Genomic DNA, 19,237 nt, shown 5'->3' with positions numbered 1-19,237 from the left:
GAGAAACAGCAAGTCAGGGCAAAGATCCTCTACAAACAGGCTCTGGCTTTCCCGTGAAAAAAATAAACTACTCTGGGCTCAGCCTGTGCCTCATGTTTTGTAGCTGAGCTGCCTGACGAAAAGAGACAGGAAAAGTCCAGGGTGTTGGGACTGATCTGTGCTAAAACAGTTATTAAAATGAGTGGGAAAATGCTTGTTTTCCCCACATAGAAGATTCCGTCTTTTTGTCACTTAATGCCCAAACCAGTTTGTTTTCTAGCAAGTAAAATTTTCTCTGGAAGCCTCAAAAATCTAAAGGCAAAATGTGCCCAGTTTCCTGGTCTGAGCTGAAAACTGACAGGTTTCAGTATTGCACAAAGCAACTTGCATTTTTCTGAGAAAAGTCTTATCAAGAACAAAACCCTTTTAAAAAAAATAAAGAAAGAAAGCTACTCCAAAAGTATTTTACATGTAATATTTTTTTCTGCACCTCCTCTGAGGAAAACTTTCTCAAGGAGAATTTCTAATTGACACAATTGCAGCAGGCATGTCTTCAGCCCATTGTTAGAGGATTTAGATGGCTTCAGCTTTTGCCAACAGACACAAGCTGCAGTAAGTCCCTGCTTGGTGACTCACCTCAAACACCCTGTGGCATTGAAGAACACCTCTGGGTCAATAATTTCTCTTGTCCTATTGCAGCTGCTGTCAGACCAGCCAGAAAAAGGGATGATAACACAGTCTGTCAGGACAGGGAGGGCCTCCTGTATCAATTCTTCTTTTAATTCATCAGTGGAGGAGAGGTTCCAGAGCAATCCTAGGATGGAGGTGGGAGACAAGCTCAAGCAGAGAGTCACCAGGCATTAGGAAGTTACTTTCAGTCAGAGTGAATTCCAGCACCAAAAGCCTTCCTCACTTCACCCCTCTTTGAGCTAAGGGTGCAGAAGCTGCCTTAAACCCAGTCTCTGCATCCCTATGGGAGACAGACAGGATAGGCCCCACGTGGAGACAGGCATCCAAGCATCCTCCCTCCTCCCAAAATTGGTGTTTATTGCCATTAGGTTGCACGGGGAGGGCATCTCTCTAAGGATCTCATAAAGGCTTGCACGTAAGGCCTCAGCCACAGCTGAGTGTGATCTGCACCAAAAAAACTCACATCAACCCCTCAAGGAAAGGTGAGACATGAGTTAGAGAACCTGCCCAACCATACTGGGGTTTCCAGCACCCTTTAGTCCTCCTGGGAACATCACAGTGGCCTGGGGTCCAGGAAGGCATGAGGGTGGCAGGGTGACCACAACTGCGGGGGAAACCTGGGGCAGGTGCTTCCCCAAGGGGCACTTTTGAAGTGAGGAACCCTTATGGGACATCGAAGGGCCAGGACCTCCTCTGCCTTCTGATTTAGGTCACCATTTGGTGCAACAGGAGCATAAAACACCCCTTTTGTGGTATGGTAGCCCCATGGCTACGGGGCCTTTGTGTGCTGGAGCAACACGGGCTGCGGGGAGCACGGTCCTGCTGAGGGCTGGGCCATTGTACCTGTCAGCTGCTTCTGGATTTCAGTGTTCCCTGTCCTCCGGAGGAGGCTCACGCACTCCCTTATCCCGTTCTGCCGCCGGGTTTCAATCTTGTTGGTTGGATTCTTGAAGACCAGGTTCCGGAGGGCCCCGGCTGCTGCCCGCTGAACGTTCTGGTTGGTGCTGCGGAGCAGCTCCACGAGCTTGGCAATGCCCCCCAGCCGATAGACCTGCACCAGGAGAGACAGGCTGCCATCAGCTCAGGGGGCTGGGACAGGGACACCTGGGACTGCCGGGGCAATGCTGGGAGTCACAGGGCACTTCTTGAACTCCTCGTACTCAGGGGAGCTGGAGAAGCAGATTTGGCCGGGAAGGATGGCCAGAAATGGCATGTCACAGAATCACAGACTCACAAAATTACACTCACAGAATCATAGATTCACAAAATTACACTCACAGAATCCTAGAATACGCTGAGTTGGAAGGGACCCACAAGAATCATCAAGTCCAAATCCTGGCCCTGCACAGGTCCATCCCCAAGAGTCACACCATGTGCCTCAGAGGATCATCCTTCAGCTCTGGCAGCCTTGGGGCTGTGCCCATTCCCTGGGGAGCCTGGTCAGTGCCCAACCACCCTCTGGGGGAAGAACCTTCTCCTGAGATCCAACATAAACCCTGCCCTGACACAACTCCAGGCCATTCCTTGGGGTCCTGTCCCTGGTCCCCCCAGAGCAGAGCTCAGTCCCTGCCCCTCCTCTGCCCCTCCCAAGGAAGTTGTAACTGCAATGAGGTCTCCCCTCAGTCTCCTCTTCTCCAGCTGAACACACCAAGTGCCCTCAGTGTCCTCATATGGCTTCAAATCAAGGCCCTGCACCATCTTTGCTGCCTCCTTCGGACACTCTCTAAAGGCTTGAGATCTTCCTTATATTGCAGTGCCCCAAACTGCCCCAATATTGCAGGTGAGGCTGCCCCAGGTCAGAGCATAGTGGGACAATCCCCTCCCTGTCCTGGCTGGTGATGCTGGGCCTGATGCCCCCCAGGACACACGGTTCAGGCCATAGGTCATGACCACAAAGCTGATGGCCTGGAGGTTGGAGCTTAAAGCTTAAGCTCTGTAAGTAGAGATGTCTCTGAGTAATGGCCACGGACCGAGTCCTTTGCTGAGGTAAATGTGCTCTCACAAACTTTCACCAACCTCCACACTCTGCATCAGATGAAAATGTTGCTCTGCCCATCTGAAGAGGCCATCTATAGCCATGTAATGACATGCTGTGGTAATTTGTCTGCATCCTGGAATCACGGGCTGAGCTTAGAGGGATGGTCATGGCACAGTGTCACCACCCTCGAGCTCAGGGAAGGGGTGTGAGCCCAGACCTGCAGGACACCACACACATGACAGAGAGGTTTGGAGGCAAATTCCTCCAGCTGAGCTCTCCAAAATGATGAGTATTCCTGCTGTAGGATGTCCTCTGTACCAGGACATGATCCTGCCTGGAGCCCCTCCTGGCACAAACCAACCCCACTGACAATAGACAATGAACGAGCACCTTCCAGAAAACAAGTGTGTGCTCAGGTGACTCACAGACCTACTCTGACACATCTCTTCTGGGAAGCCACCAGACAGGCCAGTGCTCAGAAAGTGTTTTCAACCGTAAAGGAAGGGTGTGGCCACTCCCACAATTAGCCCTGTTAAGGTGGGCTGGGGGACCTGCACTTGATTCAGACACAGCAAAGGCACAGGGGCACAGCCCCACATATGCCAGCACATCCAGCTCCACTATTGGGCCAGGAACTGGAAAGCCACCTCTGTAGGGTTGGCATTTTGATCAACCCATGTTTGCATGACTGCAAACACACCAGGGTGGGGATAAATTCAGCAGATCCATCCTTCAGGCTGCCTCCCTTAATGGATTTTGGCAAAGTAACTGAATAGCAAGAGCATAAGAAAAATAAGCTGTGCTGTAAGAAGGGCATCTGTTTGATCAAATATCATAGAATGATGGAATGGTTTGGGTTGGAAGGGACCTTAAAGCTCATCTCATTTCACTCCCTGCCATGGGCAGGGACACCTTCCACTAGCCCAGGTTGCTCCAAGCCCCATCCAACCTGGCCTTGGACACTTCCAGGGATGGGGCAGCCACCGCTATGGATGTGCAAAATCTTTGTACACGATCACCAATTAATCCATTGGCTCAGGTGGCTGAAAAAGGCTGGGAAATGGCTGCAGAGTCACTGGGAATGGCCACTGAAAATCACAGTGGCCTTGGGGCAACTTTGTCTGACCCTGACACTGCAGCTCTGAGACAGTGAAAGATTTATGTGGAACTGGGAGCAATTGCACCCAGAAGAGGACACTGGATGGCTGCTTCCATCTTGCCAGACCCCATCAACCTGTGCCACAGCAGCTTATGGTGATGAGGTGAACACAGTCCTCTGTGTTAAAATCCTGACTAACTGCTGTTAGAAAGTGGCCACTAATAGTTGAAAAGTTGCAAAAAAACATTTAAAAAATTAATTCTTGAGCATGACTAGTAAGGTATAAGGCTCCCTGTGGGTCCCTTCCAGCTCAGAGTATTCTGTGATTCTGTAATTCATGAAAATTAAGGATCCTTGGTACTGGGAAAAACCAGCTTCATCCATCTCTTGTGCTGTCATACCCCGCGTGCCAGCAGAGCTCAGAAGGGGTTTGCTCACCTCTTGCTTGGCAGACTCATCCTGGAAGCAGGTGTGCTGGAGGTAGTAAGCACCCATGGCCTGGTATTTGTCATCAGAGGAGCACAGGAGCTGTATGGCTTTCTGGATGGTCATTGTCCCGGCATCTATCTCATCACCACAGATTCTGTGTTAAAGAGAAATATGGCACTGGTTGAGTGCTCAGCTAGAAGAGCTACAGCAGAACTTTGAATTATTGGGAAGGAATCAATGATAAAATGTAAAATATTATCACATTCCCACATAAAGCACACACAGTGCTCCCCTAGAGAATTTCTCTGTCTCAAAAAAACCAAACGGTAAAAAGTGGAAAATACACAGTGGAGGGCACTGAGGCTAATAAATCCAGTCTATCCAGAAGCAAAGGAGACAGAAAATGAAAGCTCACTTGCGGTGCTAGATGTCTAATCATGTCTCAAGTGGAAGGTTTAATGAACAGAGAACCAGTCTTCACTGTTCCTCAACAAAAGAATGAGTGGACAAGAGTGAAACCATCCTCCAGGTTATTAGGACAATGCAACGTAGGCAGATGATTTTCCCACAGTGTGTGATCCTTTGATGTGAGATGTGGTGGAAGCAAAAGTGTGAGAGCAGTTGATGGTCTCAGGAGGCCTGAGCAGATCCCTTAGGAAAAGGCAACAGGCACGTCTGGAGCAATGGGGTGGACAAATATTGAGTTTATTAAGTACTAATAACAGCACTGAGACATCCTGCTCCCAAGATATGTTCACTTTGGTGATCTCCATGCTCTCCATAAAAGTTGATTACTGTCCCCATTCCCTGTTAGGTAAAGAATGTGCCTAGAGACTCCAGAGGAAAGATATGATATCACTGGCTTGGGGCAGGACTGGAACCGTGGGAGAAATATAAACACTGGAATGTTTGTCCACTTGTTTAGAAATATGAAGGTGATATGGTTTGAAGCTGGCTCCCTGCCAAGTCTCCAAACCTTACCACCAGAAGTAGCCCCCCCCCCAAAAAAAAAAAACCTCAGGGAGAAGAGGGAGAAAAAAACTAAGAAAAACCCGAAAATGAGAGGGAGACAACCAAAGTGATATATATAAATATATTTACACTTATATACAATTTCACAAGGGAAAGGGAAAGGGGAAGGGGAAAAGGAACAAAACTAAACTAAAATATATATATATATATATATATATCCCAATCAGTAGCCCGAGATCTAGTAACTAAAAAAAGAAAAAAATGTTAGCAAAGAAGATATCTCACTATTCTCCTGGGACAACTGAGAGTCGCTCCGGAACGATCGCCGGCAACCTCTGTCTCCCAAGGTCGGCAAGGCCTAACCAGGCCTCGCTCCCCAACACGGCAGACTCAACAGCAGGGAAACCTGCACCTCCAAAGCCAAAGGAAGGAAAAAAAAAGCGAAGGCCTCTCCTCCTCTCTTCTTATAGTCTGGCTTACGTAAAAATCGTAGGGAATACTGGGTAAATCTGGACCTTTCCTTGGTTACAAACTGGTCACCAAGGAAGGCCTAGCCCAAACCACCACAGAAGGTCCTACTCTTTTTGGTTTGTACTTATTTAGCATCATCTGTGATGTTTTAACCACACAAAATTGGAAAAGGGTTCAAACTTTCAGGCTGATGAAGAGGGTCTGAACTGCAAAGCTTGTCTGTGTTTCCAGTTATAGGAATTAATCTAATTAAAAGTTGCCTTCTCCTCTCAGGTGCAGCAGGATCTGCGCTCATTGCAGCAGTGTCTGAGTTAATTTTCATCACAACAACAGCCCTGGAAAGTTCAGGACTGAGAAGAGTGAAAACCCAACCTCCTGTTTGGTTGTTACTGCCAGCAGTGACAGGGCACAAATGGGAAATGCTTCATTAACAGTGGAAGAAATCAAAAAGTGTGAGGGCTTTGCTAGGCCAGCTGGGCCTGACTGATGTTATTCCCTGTGCAGGACCCAGCTGGGACTGTTGGTGAGTTAGTTTTACCTGGAAATCAGGAAACCAGTTCCTGTTTGAGTCGCATTTATTTATATATATTTTTAGTCCATGCCATACCTGTGAGTGACTGTGTAGGGGAGATGATTGTACATGTGACTGATCCTCTTCAGACAATCCAGTAGACTAACAAAACATAGTGATTCTGAACAAGTTCTTCAAATGAGCACATTACATTTGAAGTATTAAATATCACTACAAGAGAGTAGCGCTTCTAGGCGTGGGATGTGGAGTCATTTTGACTGTGCCAAAGAAATGTTAGGAACAAAGGTCTAGAAAGGACACCCACGTGTGGTCACCGCCCCCAGCAGCTTACAGTGAGATAAAATATTGTATTCTTAAAAATCCAAAGGTTCCCTTCCTCACAGTACAGAGCAGTGAATAATATCCACAGTTATATGGCAAATTTCACACAAAATATCAAAAGCCAACAATGAGGCTGTGACATGGGAAGGCAGCATGAAGGACTCTTGTCTCCACTACCTTCACTGGCATAAAGTTGCACACAGTTCATGTTACTCTTTTAAGCACCCGTGGAGCCAATGGAGAGAAATAGGTGCTTCCAAAATCCATTTTTCCTAAGACAGGAAGGCCTGTCCTCTGGAGATATCTCTTCCTCTCTTGGAATGAAGGAATGATAGACAACAGCCTTGGATTGGACCTTAAGCATTCAATGTCTAAGGCTGGATGAACCTAATTCCACTTCTATTTCTACACTGACAATAAAACATCACTTCATTATATGACTTTTCATCAGTTTGAATCTCCATGAAAACTTGGCACCAAGAAACTTCCCTTAAACTTGCAACAAGGAAAACACAAAATTGGAGAGACAAAGTTTAAACTAGAAGTTAAGGAGCCCCAGAAATCTTTGGTTTGACCCAGGATGTTGGGATTTTCACTTCAGTTTTTTTCATGCTCCTGAGACACGATAGAGCTGAGACACTGATGGATCCTGCACCAGAGGAACTTCTTTGAGAACTGGGACCTGGGTTGGCAGTGTGGGGAGGGAGGCAGATTAGTAAAAATATCAGGTCAGTGACCATGTAAATAATGATTTTTTTTTTCTTTATAATTTTTAGATCAAATGCACTTTTTCTGAGAAACAAGGATCTCCACTTGATACAGCTACTCAAGGAAGGCAATTTTCTTCCCACCCACTCCATAAGAGGGCCAAACCCTTCTTCAGCAGGAAAAAACTTGGGATCCAGGTGTGAGAAAAGATGGAGAAGATTCCTTTTTCCCTCCTGGCTCATCAGCAGGAGAAGCTCCAGTGGGTAAGCAGCCAGGCTCAGAGATTTCTCCTTGCTGGGAATGTAATGACCCTGGCAAAGCCCAACTAAAAGGAGATTGTTCATCAGCCAGTCAGGGATATGCCTGACCAGATCTACACTATGGGAAAAACATCTTGCTCCGAGAAAAACTCTTGAAAAGTGGCCATTTCCAGCCTGGGCCAATGTGCCTGGTAGGAAGAGCTCCAAAGGTTATTCCTTTGGAAGAAGCAATCAAAATAGGAAATGATTTAATGGAGGTAAATGGAAGTTATTCAATGGAGACAAAAAAGATGATCACACTCGGGAATGGAAGGGAAACAAATACTGAAGAGGATCAGTATCACAGAAAGGCAAATTCCCTTAACATTGTGTTAATCAAATCTCTGTCCTGGTTGTTGGGGCTACAAATCCCAGGAGAGGAGGAAGCCAGAAAACTCTTAGCAAATTCCATAGTTCATTAATATCATCAGAGTGAAAACGCTCAAAACAGAGTATTCAGCACATCCAGGCCTTTCAAAATAAAGCTGTGCTGGAGCAAACCCGACAGCCAGGCCCCGTGCCAGGCAGCCATGTCCATCTCTGGGACATGGCACTGAGGTTTTGACAGCGCTGAAAGCTCAGCTGGAGCTTCCCCTCGGGATTTGCTCCATGGGGAGACACCAGGGGAGATGGGCACAGAGTGAGTGACACTGGGCCGGGTGACGGGGGATCCTCCCCGTGAGCAGTGGTGGGAACCCTGCCAGGACAGAATCACAAACAGCTCCTCAGCACCTGCCTTGGATGCAAACACAGAGCTCAGACAAGTTCACATCACAAGGAGCCGGACTGTGAAATGGTCATTTTTAGAGGTATTTTGTCCCAAATAGGAACAAACCAAAATGAAGGTGCCTTTCATTGTACACGGTTCTGCTTTCATGAAGTGGCATAGCCCTGGAGAATTAATGTTTTGATGTTGATCACCTTTATTTATCCCAAAAGACAGGAGATAGATCAGAAAACACCCTCAGTACCTTTTCTGACTATTTCGAGAACCTCAGTATGTTTTCACTGTTTATAGAATTTCCAGGGAGGATGAGCTCAGCCAAGGAGTGAATGGCTATGGGAAACTCAGTTACTGTCTCTGAACTTTACTCACAGAGCAGAGAGGCTGATGCAGCTCAGCTGGGGCCAAATTGGTGTTTCCATAGACAAATATGAACCCAAAGAAAACCCAAAGGGTTGTCCCAGTCTTTACTGTCTTGTCCAGCAGCCAAGGTATCGAAGACCTTTAACAGAGCAGCATCAAGATATTACATATTTCCAGGTGCCTTGAGAGTCACTTGCTTCCACATGATCTCTAATGAGGTGTTTTAGTCTCTCTCATAGACAGAGAACTCCAAAGGGAAATGTATCCACATGGTAAAAGGAGGCCAAAGGTGCATGTGGGATTGTAGGTGTCCATTAATGGTTCCTGATCTGTATCAGCAACCCTTAACCTGGGGAGTGTCTGCAGACACCCCAGCTCACCTCTTCATCTCTCCAAATGAGAACACCCCAAATCCTTCACCAGGGCTGGGATTAATCTGGTCTCTCAGTAACGTCTCCAGCTCAGACACCTGGGGTTCCCCCGGAGTCAGCAAGGGCACTGAGTGTGTTAGGGGGGTAACTCAGTGACTGAGCTCCAAATTCAGCTTCCCTGGCCACTGCCTGAATCTCTGCAGGGACACCAGGGGCCCTCAGCTCAGATGCAGGCACGTCCTAAAGTGCTGGAACCAGATGGCCAAGGGCTGGTCAGTCTCATGGGGCACCTGAAGCACAGAGTGTAACATGTCTACAAACAGAACCAACATAATGTCAGCTGGTGGTAGACACAGGTTTTTTTGTACCTCGGGGTTCCAGTTGAAGCAGGACAAAGGCTCAAAAGTTTCTGGGAGGCGTTAAACATCACCTCCTTTATTCCTCTTCTCATTATCAGTACCTAATGACCAAGCAAGATGTAGAAACTTTTTTCCTGACTGGGCATAAATGACATAAATAATATTGCAAGATGTTATTTAGCTAAAAGCTGCCGAGCTCAGGGTGACACCCTGTCACTTGGAGCATGTTGCAAGTACCACCCATCAGAGGAAGAGATTTAAAGTGAGCAAATATGGGTGGTCTTCACCAGCTGCTGAAATCACTGTTGCTGAGAGTTTCCAGATCTGAGGGATGCCACAAGAAAGGAGAAGGGTTCTGGGGGGATGAGGGAGCCCTGGACACCAAGAAGACTGTCTCCAGCTCCATCAGGTACCTGGACTCACTCCAGAGGGCTGTATTTTAGCAACATCTGAGTGCTGTTCATTGAAAACTGCCACCAGAGTAACCCGTGGACATCTGAGCCCAGGACAGATGTACTGAGCTTGGAAATGTAGATCCAGATATGACATAATGCTTACAAAGGCTTAAGTCCTTGAGTGGTTATAGAGATGTATGTCTGGAATCACAGAATCATTTAGGGTGGAAAAGACCTCCAAGATCATCAAGTCCACCCTGTGCCCCATCCCCACCTTGTCCCCCAGCCCAGAGCACTGAGTGCCACGTTCCTTGGACACCTCCAGGGATCTGGACTCCATCACCTCCCTGGGCAGCCCCTGCCAATGTTTAACAAACCTTTCCATGAAGAAATTCTTCATGGAAGAAAGGAAGGGGCATCAGAAGGAGCACCGTGCTCAACAGGACCGGTGGAAGAGAACAGACTTCAAGAGGAGTTTTCTCCAAGCAAGTCACTGCTGCTCAACCTCCTGATCTGGCAAACAGTGCAAAACTCAGATTTCATCACCAGAACCAATGCTATGGAGTGAGTAAAAGACTATGTCATGGTTTAGTTTATCAGAGAATCAGAGAATGGCTTTTCCTGAAAAACATTTAGGTGTTAAACTACTCATCAGTGAGCTGGAGGAAAGGTGCCTTCATCAGAGTTGCTGTTGTAAGAGGAAGGACTCTCTGAGAGATGGTTATCAAAGAAACAGCTCTTCCATGTCTCACACAGCCAAAGCCAGTTCAATAAAAGGCAGCAATCACACAATCAAGAATAGTTCCAGAAATGAAATAACTTTGTGACCAAATGCAGAGGGATTGTTCAGTACAGTATTTGACACTCAGTCAAATACTTGTTGCACACTCAATATTTTGATATCTCCACACACCATTCTCACTAGCTGAGAACACCCAGTCACACATTTTTCGTCTCACACCATCCAAGGAGATCAGATCCATAGCAGAAGACATCTGAGAAGCACCACTTTTGAACCAGCAATGACACTGTCCACAGCCATTGTATTATAGAGGAATTTTGTGTGGCAAACAGACCCAGTGGATCACAGGTCCCACTGCAATCACTCTCACAGCAATGGAAATCACTACATGGATCACCTTGGAAAGCATGGAAAGCATCCAGCCCTTCCCTGGCTCATGCAGGTGGTTTGCAAAACTGCAGACAAGACATCCACCCACACAGGAGATTTACAGCACAAAAACCCAACACAAAATTATCCCTGTTACAAAGGCACAAACTCTACCTGGAGAACGACTAGAAGAGAAGGACAGAGCCCCAAACTGGGCACTGCAGCAGCTGTGACCCAGCTGAGCCCCGTCCTGCATGCACAGGTTAATAATGGGGTACCTCCAAGCAAACCTCTCCCTACTCAAAGATCAGGTGACCCAAATGAACACTGAGATCTCCAAGTGGAGAATCCTCCAAACACAACAATCCTACACAGCAAGGAGAGCCCAGACGTGGTCCTAACCCACCTCTGAAGGCCCCTTCCCACCCAAAGCACACTGCAGAACAAGGCTAACAGTGACTGCCAGATCCTTTCTAGGGGCCAATAGTCTTCCAAACAAGTAATTTTTCCAAAGAGGGAAACTCCTTCCTATGCTTCCAAAGCTTTAAGGACAACTCCTGCCAAACTCATCTCCTTTGAGCAGAATTCCTTGCACGAGCTGCCCTCAGCAGTAGTCCAGCTCTGCAGTCTGAGGTGGAGCAGGGGGTGTGCCCCAGCCAGATCAGATTTACTCAGGGGACACAGCCCCAGCTGAGCCTACGACTCGGAGCCGACGTTTCCACATCAGAACCAGTTCTGCCAGATGGGCCATGCCCCAAGCCAGGAGAAGTGTATAAATGGAGCCACTCCCTAACCAAGGAGCACCCAGCACTGGAGAAGGTTCCTCTCACAACAGCATTTCTCCTCCTCAGAAAATGCCATCATTCTTCAAGTGACCTTTTCAAAGCAATGACCAAGCCCACAACAGTGAGCACTGTGCAGAGCAGGGCTTGGCTTGGTGTCATGGTTTTAAAAGCCCAAAATCCAATTCCTGATTCCTAGCCCCCCTCCCACATCTCAACCCAATGTGAGATGGGTTTTCCAGACAAAAATACAAGACTCAAAATGGGGGGAAGGGAATTATACAAATAAATAAATACTATAATACATTACATACAATCTTAACTCTATCTCTACCATGACAATGTCAGAGCCTGCCTGGGACTAACTTCTCAAAAGCAGTGTTCTCCCCAGAAAAAGGCAGCTGCAGCCACATGTTTAGTCATCCTGCCATCCCTCCCACTACACTTTTATGCTCTTTAGTCAGAAATTCCCTGGGACAAGTTATTCCCAGCTTACATAACATCTGTTTCCTCTTCCAAAGGATTTACAAAGCTGCTGACAGCAGCAGGTCATTGCCACCAGTGGTCTGGGTTGGCCAGGGCTAATTTTGCATGTGTTAAACAAGAAGTAACTGAGCACATGGATAGCCAAGGTTTCATGATAACATGCTAAGGGGTGAGTGATGTTTCTTGGCATACATGCTCTGGGACACGCTCATACTCAATACAAAACCAGAGAGGCTTAGCCAGAGAAATCTGGAACATTCAGATGTGAAAAGGGGCCTGATTTGGCTCACAAACTGCTGACTGTGAGGGGGTTTTCTCAATATCTACATCATTCCTTGGGGCAATGGCTCAACAGTTTCTGGCCTTTGGTGGGAGTTATGGCAAAGTCTTTGAGCCCTTTTAAATAGTGTCACTCTTGTGCTGCAGTGTGCAAATTCTCTTTGGGACCAGGGAACACCAGGAATGAGCTTGGGAGCTTCTAGGGTTTGTGTGACAAGCTGTCACATCTGTCTGGGAGTTGTGAGAATTTCTGGGTTGTGCAGCAGATGTAGTGCAGTGGCTCCTGGAAAACGCTTGTGGAAGCTGCAGACCCTCCTTCTCCAGCCCATCAGAACAGCGTTTTGCAGCTCAAAACATGGAAACCACAGTCTTCCAAGACTTCCAAGTCTTCCAAGACCATGATTTGTGCAGACCAAGTCTATTCCAAGGCTGCAGCAGAACATGGTTGGTGCTGCAGAGCTGGAGTCAACTCGGCCTATTGGGGCAGCTTTCAACCAGCACCTCAGTAACAGCACCCAAACAAGGCTAAATTTTAGTGGGAGCTCTGCTGCATTGCCCAGTTACGTTCTTGGGAGTGTCTGAGCTCCCTGGGGTGTTTTATCTGCCCTGTTGCTGCAGGCAGCTTCTACAAGAAGGAATCTGATGCTGACATATGGTGGACCATCCTCCACCCTTATGTATTTCCTAACCCAAATGGGACTGGATGCTCTGGACAGCAAGGAATTAACAGCTTCCACTGATTCCTCTTTCCTGACTAGGCAAATTATTCCAATTAGGGTATTTATTTCAATTTTGGACTCAATTTTTTTTCTGGAACCAAAATCAGACCTTTTGGGCAGATGAAGCACAGGCAGGGTGGAAAGAAAAGAGGTAAATGCCACCACTCAGCAGGTTCTCAGCTCTGCCTTGAGTAAGACCCTCAGGAACCAATTCCTTCAAAGACACTTGTTTTGGTGGTTTTTTTCCAGGTATGTTTTCTGCCAAACTGAAGCAGCCTGACAGCCAGGAGAGGCACCCAGACCGCACACCAGGCTTTCTGCTCTTCTCCTCCCCACCCTCATCCTGCAAAGGTGCTGTCAGTTAATGCCACCACAGAGACTGAGGCATCGTCTTGCCCAACACCACACAGCTACAGCAGAGATATCTACACCGAGCCAGTCCTATTGGTTTCTCAGTCATATTGGTTTCCCTCCATAGCCCAGGAAGAGAAATAAACCCTTCAAGAGCGTGACTGATCTGACCCACTTTGCTGTGGGACGCGATCACACGTGGGGTGCCCTGGGCAGAGATCCCCAGTGGCTGTGAAGCAGCTCAGGTGACTGGCTCTGGTGGACGGACCTCCCCAACACATCCACGCTCACTCAGATCACAGCAAACTTACTTGGAGCTGGACTGAGCCTGCCCATAAACCGCGTCCTGCTTGCAGCTCATCACAGGCTGGGCATAGACCACATCGGGCTTGTTGCTGGAGGGGCAGGAGAGGGCCCGTGCTGGCATTTTTTTACTTGTCCTGGTAGTTCCTTGCTGGGTGCTGCAGCTGCTGTAGATGCTCTGGCGGTTCAGGGTCGTCTTGTGCTCTGCCCGGCCCCCGACCTGGCTCTTCCTGAGGGTGCCCCGGGGCGGTTCACAGTAGAGGTCGGGCTCGCTGCGGCTGCTCTTGATGTTCTGCACGAAGCAGTAGTCGCTGCCGGCCCTGGGGCTGCACACGGCCTTGCCGTAGTGTTTGTTGCCCCAGCCCTCCATCTGGCTGTAGGAGCTGTAGCGCCTGTTCTCCACGTCCCGCTTCAGGGTCCCGTTGTACAGCTGGACAACGACAAAACAGGGCACAAAGCTGTTAGGAAGGAGCTGCAGACCCGTGTTGCCGAGCCCACTCCTATGTGGCTACCAAATCCCTGGGGCTCTCGGGTATTTTTGTGGCCCAAAATGTGTGGGAGGTTATCCCACCTGCAGCCCTTGCAGAGGTATCAAACCCTGCCTTGATATTTCACAGGATCCCAGGACATGCTGAGTTGGAAGGGACCCACAAGGATCAATGAGTCCAACCCTCAGCCCTGCACAGGCCCATCCCCAAGAGTCACACCATGTTCCTGAGAGGATCATCTCGAGCTCTGTCAGCCTCGGTGCTGTGCCCACTGCCCTGGGGAGCCTGTTTCAGTGCCCAACCACCCTCTGGGAGAAGAACCTCTTTCTATTAGATAACTTAAATTTGGGACACTAACCTGATTTGGGACACTTACTGATCAGGATGTGGCATCCAGGAGCTTTAAAGCAGAACTGAAAGCTCAAATATGACCCTGACAACAGAGAAAATGCCTTTTTGCCAACACACACAGGGTCTAAGGAGCTCACAGCACATCTCTTGTCATCACAATTTGATGCCACCTTCTCACCTTCCACCAGTGCCTGCATTTATTTTTAATTTCCTAATGCTATTGTCTTCCCCTCCCATCTAGTAGTTCCTTAGGAAGGGAGTAAAGGGAGTGAAAAATGAGTAAGAAGTGATTCTTGAATCAAACTGTGCCAAGAAACAAGTGGAGACAATGAATATCTGCTTATGAGTTACAAGGTGTGTAGCATCAGCTCGCATAATGGGATGCTCTGGGAACAATGCGGGATGTGCAATAAAAAGTGAGGTGACTAAGCCAGGAAATAAAAGAGAAAAGATAAAAGATGGTAAAATAAATCATCTGCAATTAACAAAACAAAAAATGGCTTTAGCTGCTCAGCTGTCAGTTCAAAATCACTGCACCACTTCACCAGAATTCCTTCAGATTTGCATCGTTTGCCACACCAAGGATGAATTCAATATTCTTTTGCAATATTAAACTTTCTGGATGTCAGTGCTGGCATCTAGAAGCTTGCAGGGTTGTATCCAAACGAGAGACAAGTCACTAAGGTGTGTACTCCACAAAGGAAAATAAATACAGCTATTTTAGTGCTGTTTGCCCCATGATACTGAGTTTGTGCACTGCACCCCCTCTGCACTCTGGGAAGCAGATCTCCAAGACATGCAGCAAACAGGGATAAAAAGAACTAAAGAATAAAACTGCCTGCCCCATCCCCCTTTGGTTTGTCTGGGGAAAGCTCATCTGTGGTCCCTTGTTGGGTCAAAGTGGTTTTTTCCCATCTAACTCTAAGCAGTGGTACTTCAGGTGCCTCTTTCTGCTAAGGCCACCCAAGGGTCTCTTTGGCTGGGAGACAAAAGTCAACACTGGCACCTCACTATTTCCATGGAGATGTGAAAAGCCTGTGCCTGGTGTAATAGTTCATGTCACTGCAAAAAAATTCATATTTCCTAACCTAGAAACACCACATGACAGAGAAATGGGAATTCTCTGCAGGCTCACCCCGAGTCCTTCAGCCCTGAGCACACTCAGCATCATTCCTGTCTCCAACAATCTGCAGAATTGTCATTATGTTAACTAATAAGCCAAATATTTCCATTAATAAGCTGATCTTCAGGAATGCAGGGAATCCTCTCGGCTGTGTCCCAGAGATAACAGCTGAAAACCTCCCAGAGGGGTTCCCTTGCAGGCACAACATCTGGGTGACAGGAAACCTTTAGTCCAGCTGTGCTTGGTACCCAGAGCCCTCTGTCATCTGAAGGAGTTTTCAGGTTTGCATCTAAACAGCTGAATTGTTGGAAGGGGAGAAAAGGGGAGCAAATTCTCTTTGCCTTTACTGCAGAGGACACAGAAACAAACCTGCTGGTGCTGCAGCACCGTGGGTCCAAGTTTGGTGCCATGGGTTTGGGAGAACAATATGGATGCGATAAGAAGAGCAAGGACGAGGCACAGGTCTCAGGGGCTCCCTGGCAGTGAGGCAAGTCCTCTGCAATGTATGAGGAGTGGCTGAGGGCACTTGGTGTGTTCAGCTGGAGAAGAGGAGACTGAGGGGAGACCTCAGTGCAGTTACAACTTCCTCGGGAGGGGCAGAGGAGGGGCAGGGACTGAGCTCTGCTCTGGGGGGACCAGGGACAGGACCCCAAGGAATGGCCTGGAGCTGTGTCAGGGCAGGGTCAGGTTGGATCTCAGGCAAAGGTTCTTCCCCCAGAGGCTGGTTGGGCACTGACCAGGCTCCCCAGGGCAGTGGGCACAGCCCCAAGGCTGCCAGAGCTCCAGGAGGGTTTGGATGCTTCACAGACACATGATGTGACTCTTAGGGATTGTTCTGTGCAGGGCCAGGAGTTGGACTCAATGATCCTTGTGGATCCCTTCCAACTCAGCATTATTCTGTGGTTCTGTGAAATGTCCAGGATGGACATGCACACAGATTCTCTCCATCCCAGTTTTGCTTGGGATGCAGCACATGCAACAACAGCAAAGTGACCTTTCATGAAGTCATGATGCGCTGTGTATGCCCTTCTAAAGTGACATCATCCTCATTTTTAATTCATTTTCCCATGTTTATAAACTCTTAGGACAGTGAGGGATGGGACAGGGCTGCAGTGGGAAGGTGCAGGGTGGACTTTACTGCCCGGTGGAGCAGGGAACCCACTCCCAGGGCTCGCCACTGGCAGCTGCCGCGGGACAGACACCAGCTTATTAGACGTGAGCCCTGTTGGTTTTCTTTATGAGTCAGTTTAAGCTGGGTTTATTTTGTAGGGCTGTCAGAAGCTTGGCAGAGCTGGGGAGCCCCTGGGCATCTGCTGAAACTGATTCAGCCAACCCTGGAAGAGTAACCTGTTTATCTAAGGCTTTTGTTTGCTCTGCAGTGCTCTCACACTGCGGCAGGGCGGGCGAGGGAAGGTGTGAGTGTGTCTCTGTTTATTGGTACAGAATTATCAATTCTGGATTTCCTGCTGGGTTTTACAGTGGCCGATTGAATTGTTCTCTTCCTTGCCAGCCCTGGGATGGGTGAAGCAAAGCCACTGCCTGTTTGGAAAGACACCTTTCTGCAACACAGGGAGCCCTGAGTGGCAAGTCAGTGCAGGTCCTGGAAGGGCGGGGAAGCCTTTTGCAAACTCATGGGAAAATAGTTGCCGTGTGATGTGAAGCTCATTACCAAAGTCAGTGCATGACTTTTATTGCTGATTCTACCAGATGCTTGGCTGAGCCCATTTTAATCTCTTTCAAGTGGCATGGACCTAATTGGTATCTTAGAATTCCTCTTTGCAGCAGGAGCCTGATCCAAGGCCTCCAGATCGATGAGGGGTGTCCTGCCAGCTTCAGTGGATTTCAGACCTGTTTGCCAAAGAGTCCCTACGAATCCTTGCAGAGACTGAGCTGAACCCTTCTTGATCTCAGCAAAGTGCCGTGTCTGTGCCTTCAGAGCAGCTTTCTCAGACTAAAACCTCTCTCCCCCTTTTGGATGCTGAGCCAGCTAAGTCAGAGACTGTCCCTGGAGCAATGGTGGCAAAGGCAATGGAATTCCCAGTGCTGTGATCTCTTCCCTGGCTGCAGTGATCACTGAGATAGAAAGCACGGCAGAGAAGGAGTGAGGCAGTGCGTCTGGAAAGGAGATGACATCTCTGAAGGTGAAGGTGATCCTATTGCACAGTCTGTGGTTTAAGGAGCCACCTGACAACCATCTCACAGCTTTTGCTGATGCCATTCTGCGTGTAGGGTGAGCTTTCCCTGTGAAAAGCAGCATTAGTGAAAGGAAATAATCAATCTCTGGCCTTCAAACCTCATAAGCTGCCGAGGTTTCCTAATAGCCTGAGTTGCATCTGCCCACTGCTCGTGGGTGTTTGCCTGGTGTGCCAGGTCCACACCTCCACCCTTCAGGAGTCGGGAGAAATGCTGGAAAAGGCGAGGAAGTCCCTCAGAGTGGGGTGGGGACAGAAAGCAGTGATTCCCTCTGCTCTGCAAGATCTGGAAACAGTTTTGGAGGGCACAGGCTGTCACCAAGACTTCTCCCCATGGGAAGTGATAAGTCAGGGCAGTTTGGTAGGTCTCTCCTTCCAGCACACAATTCCTGTGGTAATGTGAGTTTGCAACCCAGAAAGCCAAAGGTGTCCTGGGCTCATCCCACAGCGTGGGCAGGAGGTGAGTCAGGTGATTGTCCCCCTCTACTCTGCTAAGGTGAGACCCCACCTGGAGTACTGCCTACAGTTCTGGTGTCCCCAACATAAGGACTTGGAATGCTGGAGCAAGTTCAGAGGAGGCCACAAAGATGATAAGGGGACTGGAGCACCTCCCCTATGGAGACAGGCTGGGAGAGTGGGGCTGTTCAGCCTGGAGAGGAGAAGATTGTGTGGAGACCTCACAGCACCTTCCAGTATCTGAAGGGACCTACAGGGAAGCTGGAGAAGGACTGTTCATCAGGAATTGGAGTGACAGGACAAGTGGGAATGGCTTCACATTGATGTAGAGTAGGTTTAGATTAGATATTATGAAGAAATTCTTCCCTGTGAGGGTGGTGAGGCCCTGGCACAGGTTGCCCAGAGGAGCTGTGGCTGCCCCATCCCTGGAAGTGTCCAAGGCCAGGTTGGACAGGGCTTGGAGCAACCTGGGCTAGTGGAAGGTGTCTCTGCCCATGGCAGGGGGTGGAACGAGATGAGCTTTACAGTCCCCACTACCCAAACCATCCCATGATTCTGTGATTCCAGCCATTCCACCTCGCACTGTCTTGTAGGACTCAGGAGGACGCTCATGTGCAGCCAGGCAACCCAACATCCTGAATTTTAGCCTGAACTTCTCCTCCCTACTGTGAACTAAGTCTGTATGTTTGAGGCCAGGCCTTGGGAAATGTTCATTCATATTAAAACAAGGAAGGGAGGGACAGGAGGAAAGGCAGCAGCACTGGGAGCACTGGTGCTCCTGCCAGGCCCAGGCAGTAAGTGCCTCCCTGCACTGGCAGCAGCACAGGCCTGCCCATAAATTAATAAGCATTTGTGGATCACCAGTTCTCAGCCTGCAATATGTTTCAGCAACAACAGCTGCAATAT

The 19,237-nt window shown here is 48.5% G+C and overlaps 1 protein-coding gene across 1 annotated transcript in view; it reads right to left on the bottom strand.

The window, feature by feature from the left end:
• The window catches only part of PKP1 (plakophilin 1), a 48,882-nt gene that overhangs the window by 14,113 nt on the left and 15,532 nt on the right, over positions 1-19,237 (bottom strand). Inside the window, exons 3-6 of the mRNA XM_027706242.1 lie at positions 13,730-14,151; positions 4,185-4,329; positions 1,513-1,720; positions 616-793 (exon numbers count right to left, since the gene is read on the bottom strand). Of these exons, the coding sequence (XP_027562043.1) occupies positions 616-793; positions 1,513-1,720; positions 4,185-4,329; positions 13,730-14,151 (953 nt within the window). The remainder of the gene's footprint in view (positions 1-615; positions 794-1,512; positions 1,721-4,184; positions 4,330-13,729; positions 14,152-19,237) is intronic.

This window comes from Neopelma chrysocephalum, unplaced genomic scaffold, assembly GCF_003984885.1.
Source record: "Neopelma chrysocephalum unplaced genomic scaffold, ASM398488v2 Primary Assembly neopelma1_366, whole genome shotgun sequence".
Lineage (NCBI taxonomy): Eukaryota > Metazoa > Chordata > Aves > Passeriformes > Pipridae > Neopelma > Neopelma chrysocephalum.
The sequence above is the reverse complement of the archived record's forward strand: the minus strand, read 5'-3'. Positions and strand labels throughout refer to the sequence as shown.